Source organism: Simochromis diagramma, unplaced genomic scaffold (genome assembly GCF_900408965.1).
Source record: "Simochromis diagramma unplaced genomic scaffold, fSimDia1.1 OVJJ01000430.1, whole genome shotgun sequence".
NCBI classification, from domain to species: Eukaryota; Metazoa; Chordata; class Actinopteri; order Cichliformes; family Cichlidae; genus Simochromis; species Simochromis diagramma.
The window spans coordinates 52587-62690 of NW_024387258.1; the positions used below are offsets into that span (position 1 = coordinate 52587).

Sequence of the window (10104 nt, forward strand, 5' to 3'; positions counted from 1 at the left end):
CGACCCTCTGCAACGCCTTCCGGTCCGAGGCAGAGCAGTTCCCGTACCAGACTGTTATACAGTTGGTCAGGATGCTCTTGATGGTGCAACGATAGAAGTTCACCAGGATGTCTGAGGACAGGTGGTTCTCATGATAGTCTTTTTGGTTTAGCAATACTGTGCACCTACCCTTGTCTGCCAGAAGGATGATAATGTTGTTGTCATTACTAAGTGATGTGAGTGTCTTCCTCTCCTCCATGGTGATGTTGGATGCTGGGGGCTTTGCATTGCTGAGACAGGCTAAAACTTTCGTCCGTAGTTGCTCTGCTACCACTTCTGCAATATTGTTGTTTCAAATTGCTGTTTCTGTGGCTGTGATCAGGTCCACTAGCTGGATTTGTCTCGGCGTGACAGCAAAATTCAACCCTTTAGCAAGGATGTTTTTCTCTGTTTGGGTGAGCTGTCTGACAGACAAATTCTTCACCAAGTTGTCCACATCCTCGGTATCATATCCTCCTCTCTTCTGGACGTTGAGGACACTCTCCGTTTATTGCTGTGGTTTCCGACGTACAACAAGTCAAACTTCTTTTCTTGCCTGGTCTTAGACTTCTTGTAAGAAGAAATTACATTGTTTTGAATGTAGAGTTTCATTTTGCAGGACAATTGAAGGGTTTTGCCCATTGTGTGTGTTTTTTTTTATTTGTGTGTAGAGTTCTGACAATATGAGGCATGCTTTCAAAAAATGTGTGTAAATGTTGCCCCCCTGGTGTGACAGGTGCCCGGGAGGGGTGCGATCCTAGATCCTATAGCTGTGTATTGAAATAAAGAGGGACAGATCATGAACTTGTTTACGTTTCAACTGCAGGATTTATTCTGCTCATCAACAGTGGAACAAATCATTAATCGCCTCTCATAAGAACCAGCAATTCTTTGTAACGTGTGGCATAACAGCTGTCAGCGCATTGTCAAAAGTACAGGAATAACCTTGGCGAGTATACATTAACCATCATAAATATAGATAACATTGGCTCGCAGTGACCAGGTTGCCTCAGCCTTTGTTCCGGTTACACATACATATCACTGCATCAAGAAATACAATGTACTGTAACTCACAGCCCGTGAATAGCAAATAACCATTCATATACAGCACATGAGCAGCTATGCAAGCATTAATTACAGCCTTTGCATCCTGTCTTACTTCAACAAGACATATAGAGAACACACAACTGAGAACGTGCCTTAGCATCGCTACGGTACTTGAAGCTCACTTCCCCCGCTAGCCAGTCCATTAGCCTAGCACGATCACGTTCACATCACGATCTCATTCAAAACACAATACTTAAACAGTACTTAACTTATAACGGTATACTTTCATTCACGAGTTCACAACAGTCTTATTGCTTCTACTGTGTTACCTATTAGTCATTTTGAGGACTAGTAACCCACCTGTGTATTGAAATAAAGAGGCACAGATCATGAACTTGTTTATGTTTCAACTGCAGGATTTATTCTGCAGATTTGCCTCCCAGAGGGGGTTTACGCTCCTCCTGGCCGCTATGCGCCACCTAGTGGTATTTTTCAAGTAATGCCATGGAAGATGTAAAGTGTAATTAGAAAAAAATACTGATTTAACACTGAACGATATAACAAAGACCAAATTATAACTGGGGTGTTCCCTTTTTTCCTTGTATGAAGACATAAGTTAAACAATTGGGAAAAACTGTAAAAGCTGATTAAAGGCTCAATTACAGAAAAGGATTAGGGCCACTGGGGGAAAAAAAGTGGGCACGTCTTTGTTTTTTTTTCTTTTCCAGAATTTTGAGAAAAAAAATCTGAATTCTGACATTTTTCTCAGAATTATTTTTTCTCAGAATTCTGATTTTAATCTCAGAGTTCTTGGAAAAGAAGAAAAAAAAGACATGCCCACTTTTTTTCTTTTGGTGCCCCTAATCTTCTTCCATACTCAAAAGCTCAATGTTTGCTGATGTTTTAAATGCTGTCTGTAGCGTATCTGCAAGCACTTAGAACTGAAAGAGTAGGTTGAAGGAAGATTCTCTCTATTAAAATACAATTTAAAATGAGCTATCCAATTGAGTCCCAACAAATTGTTGGGTTCATTTTCCTTATGAGAGGAAACAAATAAACTCAAAAGCTTTCAGAATTTGTTAAGTGATTATGTTTTGATGTTAAGTTAGTTTTACATGGTACAATGGAACTCTCCTTTAACAGAGTTTTTATAACATGGTGGATGTTAGAATTATTATTATTATTATTATTATTTGTAGTAGACTCCAAAAATGTACAGACAGCTAATGTTTAGAATAGAGTTAATATTACTCCCCCCCCCCCCTTATTTATTTATTTTTTTTTAATTTCCATGTACAACAACATCATGCTTGACCAGATGTTTCTGTTTCTGGTGAAAATGCTCGAACTTTGCTCCTGGATTAAAATATTTTCAATGTTAGCTTTAATAAATTGCTAAAATAAGAATAGCACATTACTACACCAAGAAGTTAAGATGAGCAAAGATTAATTTCCAAATTTACTGACAACTCTTGAGTGAGACATTAGGGTTCAATAAAACTAACTTTAATCTTGGCTAAAACCGATTTGCTCGGAATCAAATAAAATACTGAAATAAACCAAACATTATTTGTCAGCAATAATCTTGTGTTTAATTTCCACTGAGTGTTGAAAGCCAGTGGGGGTTTTGAAAACAATGTGCTGGGTCTCAGGTGTTCTCAGCAGGTATCATGCGGCTTAAAACAGCTGGAAACCTGTGTGCTACAGTAAATACAGCAGTCTTTTCTCTGTATGTATTACTTTATAAATTGAGTTATCGCTCCCGATAACTCGCTTATTAGCTTGTCAGAAAATACTGAGATGAGCTGGTGATTCACTAATGAGGTAGGTCAGCAATCCAGCGAGGAATGACCCTCGGCCACTGTCTTAAGTAGGGGGTAGTGACTGCTTGTCAGAAACAGGTGGGTGTCGATCCACAGGTGAGGAGGGTGGGGACCTACACATGACAACCGACAAAGAGAGAGACCGCTTTGGGCACACCTGGCTAAACAGCACACTATTTATTTTAGGGAACCATTGCACTGGAAAATGTGCTGCGTATTGTGGAGATAATGAGACAGTACAGCATGCTATACTACACCTTCGAGAGGCATGAGGAAAAAAGAAGACAACTGGTTCAAAGCCTAAATAGAATTAAACTGAAACTAGATTTAACTGAGTTTCTTGGAAATAACTCAAGAAATAAAAGTTATCACACAATACTTAAGACAAACACATTTGTATGATTGGATCTAATCCTTATGTGACATCCAGTCCACACTCCACTCTAGTTGGTGGCAGTAATATACCAATTCGTTGTTTGTTAAATGCCAATAAGCACCAAGAAGAAAAAAAGGTAATAAAGGACGAATTCAGCCTTTATCACTCTCCTCCGCCATTGCCGCGTTTCAGTTTTGGACGAAATGCATTCTGGGACATTTGACTGCATCAAGTCTACACCAATCAGCACCGATGCGTGCTCGATAGAATGGGAGAACACATAGCGAGAGCACATCCGGGAATTTTGAGCGTACTTGGCTACTTGACGCATTCTGGAACAGTACTTGGTCCGCGACTGATGACGTATCACAAGTCCACGAGAAGGCAAGTACAAACGGCCCTAGTCTATAGTGGCTACGTCATCAGAAGTATGCGCGCGCACCCTTATACGTCGTCACTGTTTAACTGTAAGTATAAAACGCAGTGATGATGACATTCCAACACTCGTGGGGGCAGCAACGTGGCAAAAACGAGGACGAAGTACGTTTAAAATACAAACGAAGAAACATGTTCGGTAGTGGTGTCCACCACAGCTTTACTGTAATGTTTACGGATCTTTTACGGTTCAGGGTCGTCCTGATTTTACTTCGTTTACTCGTCACAGTGCCAGTCTTGTGTTGATAAGCCTGTTAGTGTTTAATGTTTGGACAGTTGCATGAAGCAGAATAGATGTCGAAATCCCTTCTGTTACACAACTCGGCACCAAAGGTTTTGCCAGTAGACGTGCTCAAACTTAATGTAAATCATCTCTTTTCATTTAGCTTAATTAAATGTTAGAATGGCCGCATTGCGAGCAGCAAAGCAAGCCCTGAGGAAAGAAGTAAAGCGACGGGTTGCCACAGTGACGGACGACGAGAAACGACGGCAGTCTCTTGTCGTTTCACAGAAGGTAAGGAAATGTTCATGGAAATGTTCATGGAAACCAGTCTATGTGTCTCAGATGTTGCATCCCCAGATTCTAACATTTCTGCGAGTATTATAAAGACTTCGCCGAAAAAGAAGATTGACATTTTTACATATATGCAAATACATGTGTATACAGATGTGGCAAAAGCACAGACATGCTGTACTTAAGTAGAAGTAAAGATGCTAGTGTTAAAAAATTATTCCAGCAAAAGCTGAAGTACTTATTCAACGTCTTTACTGAAGTAAAAGTGAAAAGGTACAAGCTCTGAAATGTACAAAAGTAAGAAAGTTTAAAAAGGACACTTCCACCAACTACTTTCACGCACTGGTAGCTACACCTTCTCATATATTACTGTAAAACAAGAAAATAGAACTGTTATGTAAATCTAAATTCTAATGCTAATGAATGTACTTATTTTGAAACTGTTATTTATGACACAAGCAATAAGGGAATAGAAAAAAATAGTTGAGGGTGACTTTGCTTCCACACCTAAACAGAAAAATGACAACAGTCATCAGATTTAGCAGATGGAGTAACACAAAGATCTGTTTTAGTGGCTCAGTGTGGGGAAAATGCTAACAGCTCACAATCATTTCTAATGTCAGCTACAGTCGGTTTTCTTAGTGGACAGGCTGTGAGCCGCTAACCTGCCGCTACACACGGATCGAGTATCTGTTTAAAAATTATGGCATTCCAGGTAATTTTAATTGGTACACTTGATAAATTGGTAGTTTATCAAGTGTCCCTGAGCAGTCTTTACGTTACATCTTTCACTCCTTTCTCTGTCTGAAAATTCGGCAGCTGGACCTTTATCTAGCAATACACTGTGCAACAAACAAACACAAAATGCAGTTTGTAATAAAGGTGTTTATTATTAAGGGGGGGGGGATCCAAACTTACATGGACCTGTGTGAAAAACTGATGCATTATCCAGAAATGGCTAAAACGTGGAACCTGACATGGAGGTCTGCTCCTCCCAATGGGAGATACCCGGAAGCCTGGCCTTGGCCTTGGCTTGGCTACACCTAGAAATTCTGTCTATAAAAATTATGAACAGAATCAGTGACAAAGGGCAGCCTAGGCGGAGTCCAACACCCACTGGAACAAGTCCAACTTATTGCTGCCAATGTAAACAAAGCTCTTGCAATGGTTGTACAAGGACTGAGTTTTTCTCATAGTAATGGACAACACACCCAAGGTGAAACTCATCCCATTCTGCAACTCTGTAGGCCATTTATCTGCGTTCACACTTTTGTTTTTACTACATAATTCCATATGTGTTCATTCACTGTTTTGATGACTTTAGTGAGAATCTACAATGTAAATAGTCCTAAAAATTAAAGAAAAAAGTGTCTAAACTTTTTACTGGCAGTGTATCTTAGACCCAAAAACCTTCTAAAGATTACTGCTATAGGAGTGAAATAAATGAGTAAAATTAAATGATATAAATGATAGTAGCAAGTCCTTATTTGCAAGTCGCAAAGAGTGACCCAACAAGTTAAGTTGGTCAAAAATAATACGTTGAATTAACTCAAATGTAAGAAAATGTTAGATAAACTCGAGCTTCTCGAGTTATCACTGTTTTAAAAAATAATTTCACATTAGTTAATTTATTTAATTCTTTTGAGCATTCAGCTTTACAGTGTATTTTCAATTAAATTAATTAAATTAATTTACTCATGGAAGATTAAGGATTCAGAACCTTGATTTTCTCTTCATCTGCATTTTCTTTCAGTTGTTCAGTCACCCCAAGTACATGTCCTCTCAGCGGATTGCTGTGTTTCTGAGTATGAAGGATGAATTAAATACTCAGGAAATCATCAAGGACATGTTTAAGTGTGGTAAAAGCTGCTTCATTCCTAGATATGAGAGCACTAGCAGTCATATGGACATGTTGAAGGTCAACAGTCTGCAGGACATAGAGACGCTGCCTCTGACCTCCTGGAATATCCGACAACCTGCTAAGGATGATAACAGCAGAGAGGAAGCATTGGCTTCAGGTTAGCATGCACACACACAAGACACTTTTATTAATAAGAGCAATAGGGGCAGACACACCTTAATACTAACCAATTGTTACACTGAATGTGGGTGGTCTAAAATTCAACTTTCAAATCAAATTCTCTGTTACACTTGATGTAACCTAACCCCGACCATACATATACCATATATATATATATATATATATATATATGTTCTTCCTCTACCCCCCCCCCCCTATTTTTGCACATGTCGAGGAGTGTGTCAGGCTACATTTCAATGTGTGTTATACTTGTATAACTATGCATGTGACAAATAAAGAACCTTCAACCTTGAACCATGAACACCACAGCCACTGCACACCAGTTCAAGACAGTGCTTTACTTTGAATTCACCACAGTATTGCAAGCTAACGTGTTTATCCTGCTCTAAACCACAGAGTATACGTGGTTTGAGTAACGCAGTTTATTTTGCAGGGCATTTCAGAACATTATATTAAGATCTAATATCAGATTTTTAAAAATCAGGACATTTATGTTTATGTTATGTATTTTTGTTGTTTTTTTCCTATCAGCCTACCTTTCTGACGTGTCTCCCCAATGTGATGTTTGTGTAAAGTTGGTCAGAAGGTTCCTTTGTAAGTGCGCATGCGCCATTAGCGTGCTGCCTGCTGTAACCCTAATTTTCTTCGGGATTAATAAAGTATTCTGATTCTGCAGAATGTACTATGCAAAACTATACATTACTGAAATAGAAACAGGAAATGGAAATGGAATGGCAAAACCAAAACAATTTCTTTGCTTTTATAGAAAAGGGAGATGCGCACCACTTGTAACAAGTGATTACTAAGGAAGAAACAGAAACAGCCATAAACAGGATGAAAACTGGGAAAAAAGTTGCACCAACTGGTCTACCAACTGATGTATATAAAAAAAAATAAAACTAAATTGCTTACCCCGTTCCTAGAGGCGTTGGCCTTCAAAGGTTGTCCTTTACCTCCTTCACCTCCGTACTTTAGCAACTGAACCCTTTGCAATTCGATGCACAACTACGATGCAATAAAATTAAAAAATATTAAAAAAAAATAAAAAGAGGGACTAAAACAAGAAGACAATAAAAACAACCAAAACAACAATTCTGTTAAAACAAAAAATGTTTGGGTCAATGTGTGCTGAAAGCCTACATTTGTCTTCAGTAATGATTCAAAAAGTTAACCAAACGCAAAAAATTAGTTTTTGGTTGTTTTTTTAAGAGAGACTAATGAATCGACAGATCTCAAGCTTAGGGGAAGAGAAATCTAGAGTCTGGGGGCCACAGTGGCAAAAGCTCTGTCTACCTTAGCTCTCAGCCTTGTAACAAGTAGGCCCTGATTACATGATCTCAGGGCCCTGCTAGGGACACAGAGTGTAGAATTTCAATAATGTAAGCTGGTGCTTGCCCACGAAGAGCTCTAAAAGTCAGAACCAGAATCTTAGAATGGAATGTGAATTCAGGGTCCATTGCTGCAGCATTTTGAACAACCTAGAGGGAGTTTTTTCTCAGAAAAATAAATATGAATTACAGTAATCCAGATGTGATGAAATGAATGCATGAATACCAATCTACAGTTCAGTGTGTGATACAATAGGACTTGATTTGGCAGTGTTTCTTAAGTGATAGAAGCAAAACTGAACCAGAGACTTGACATAAACATCCAACATGAGACCGGAATCAAGGGTTACCCCAAGTTTCCCGACAGACGATTTAGCAAATGTTGAATGGGGACCAAGAGCTTTTATTATCTTAGGCATAAATCTGTCAGGGGAACATACAAAGACTTCAGTTTTTCCTTCCTACATACAGATTAAACAGGAATTTTTTTAAATTAGGATGTATATGTACAGACACAATGAGAACTTTAACAGTAATTATACTGTCTACTTGCACAATCCAGGAGGTCTGGACCTGATTCTGATGCCAGGGCTGGGCTTTGACCGCGCCAGGAACCGACTGGGACGAGGGAAGGGTTTCTATGATAACTACCTGGAGCGTTGCAAAAAACACCCCAAAGGCAAGCCCTACACAATTGCCTTGGCCTTCAATGAGCAGCTTTGTGAAAAAGTACCTGTTGATAACCATGATGTGCCCATAGATGAAGTACTGTATGAGGATGAAAAATAGCTAGGTGTCACTAGGGCTGGTCTATGAACTCAGGAAGTCCACTAACCCTTTAAACATGGCCTTTCCATTCAACACCAGGGTTTTGTAATTGTTAGAGTGGATGAAATTCGAAGGATGTCGTAATTAATGCCATTATTATCAATGTTATCACTTCAGTCTGTGGTTGTCCTGATATGAGACAAGCTAAGGTAATATGCTCAAGGCTACAGTCAAGAAGTAATGTATCATTTATGAGATGTATTGTCTGGTTAGTTTGTTCTTCATTCAGCAGCTCTCTTCAGTGGACCTAATTTCCAGCCAGTTTTCCAAGATATTGTAGAATGTGATCAGATGTGGAATGCTCATCTTCAATTCAGGTTGAACTGAAGTTCACAGTGGACCGACTTTGTCAAATGAAGTCACCAGGCTGTTTATCTTGTCATAAAAAGCTTTTAAAAGGTATTTTATGTAATACTGTCTAAAATTAAATATTAATTTCCAGATCATAATAAATTGAAAGCAGCAGCAAATAAAGATGTTAGAAAATGTTTTCATGTTGCCTTCTTATCAACCAGTATTTTATATGATGTGTGATTAGCTTGGTTATCTGGTCACTGTCTCCACACAGGCTCACTGAGACAACCACAGTAGTGGGTGTCAGCCCAGTTCTGAGGGGAAAGTTCACAAAACATCGTTTCAACTAATTCTTAACATAAAAACGTCCAATCAATTAATGTAAGCATCATCACACTGTGTGTTTCTTAACAAAAATCATTGAAATTAATGTAACTAAATAACTTGTCATTGTCCTCGATGCTCAGTTGTAATGATATTATTCCTCACACCAACTACTGTTGTTAACTGGACGGAAGCTTTATCAGTGAGGAAGCAGATGCAAGTTACTTGAGAAAAAGGAAATTATGAATTGTATTTACATTTTTTGTAGAATTATTAACTATTCTTACCTATTTACATAGCTTCAAAAACATTAGCAAATGTAACTTAAATCGCTGGATTAGATAGAGCCCACATTTCTTTGCTTTGTATTTGTAAATAGACCTTAACATCTTTTTTGCACACACGCACATTCTAGATGCACAAACATAACATTTTCAGATGTTTTGGTTTACAAGGTTGCAAAGCTCAGTTCATAACTACGCAGTCTGATTTACAAGTACAAAATATTTACGAGTTTTTATGAAGTTTGAGCCCATATACCTCTTTCTCCCAACAAGGTTTAAGTGTTTCCTGTGTGAGGTGATCCTGTCCATGCCCTTGCAAATTCACCCAGTAATTTAATGAAAATGGTTTTCTTCTGATATCAAGAGGCATTTCTCCCATTTCCACATGAAGTCCAGCTGTCGGGGTTGATTTTGTCGCACCTGTACAGAGTCTTAAAGCCTGTTTCTGGGTGCACTCTAACTTTTTAAAAAACAAACTTGTTTCTGCGTCTACTCCACTTTGTGATTCAGGTCCTATTTGATTGATTTCTTGATTGAGAACAGGTGTGGCAGTAATCAGGTCTGTGTGTGGCTAGAGACTCGATTTTCCAAAGACAGTTAATTTATGTTATAACAAGATGAGCAATCAGCTTTTCACGCAGAGCTAGGTTTGAATTTTCTTTCCTGTTAATAGTAAACACATTCATTCAGAAAACTGCATTTTGTATTTACTCGTGTTGTCTTTGTCTAATATTTCAGTTTGTTTGATGATCTGAAACATTTTAGTGTGACAAACATCAAACTCAGTACCGT

General features: G+C 38.5%; 1 protein-coding gene across 2 annotated transcripts; it reads left to right on the top strand.

Moving 5' to 3' along the window:
• The first annotated feature begins 3710 nt into the window (after nucleotides 1–3710).
• mthfs (5,10-methenyltetrahydrofolate synthetase (5-formyltetrahydrofolate cyclo-ligase)) lies at nucleotides 3711–8900 on the top strand. Of its 2 annotated transcripts, XM_040002182.1 has the most exons (4): nucleotides 3711–3804; nucleotides 4086–4213; nucleotides 5967–6231; nucleotides 8145–8900. In XM_040002182.1, exons 2-4 carry the CDS (start codon nucleotides 4103–4105, stop codon nucleotides 8369–8371), a joined length of 603 nt encoding a protein of 200 aa, XP_039858116.1. In that variant the 5' UTR covers nucleotides 3711–3804; nucleotides 4086–4102; the 3' UTR covers nucleotides 8372–8900. The 2 variants fall into 2 exon arrangements, with proteins under 2 accessions (XP_039858116.1, XP_039858114.1); XM_040002180.1 differs by lacking the exon at nucleotides 3711–3804 and having other exon boundaries at nucleotides 3811–4213.
• Nucleotides 8901–10104: the final 1204 nt, after the last annotated feature.

Bases quoted from the DNA above. Each gene is read 5' to 3' on its own strand.
- mthfs (XM_040002182.1), top strand. From the start codon at position 4,103: ATGGCCGCATTGCGAGCAGCAAAGCAAGCCCTGAGGAAAGAAGTAAAG. The intron at 4,214-5,966 runs GTAAGGAAATGT...ATTTTCTTTCAG, and splicing joins CTCTTGTCGTTTCACAGAAG to TTGTTCAGTCACCCCAAGTA. The intron at 6,232-8,144 runs GTTAGCATGCAC...TGCACAATCCAG, and splicing joins AGAGGAAGCATTGGCTTCAG to GAGGTCTGGACCTGATTCTG.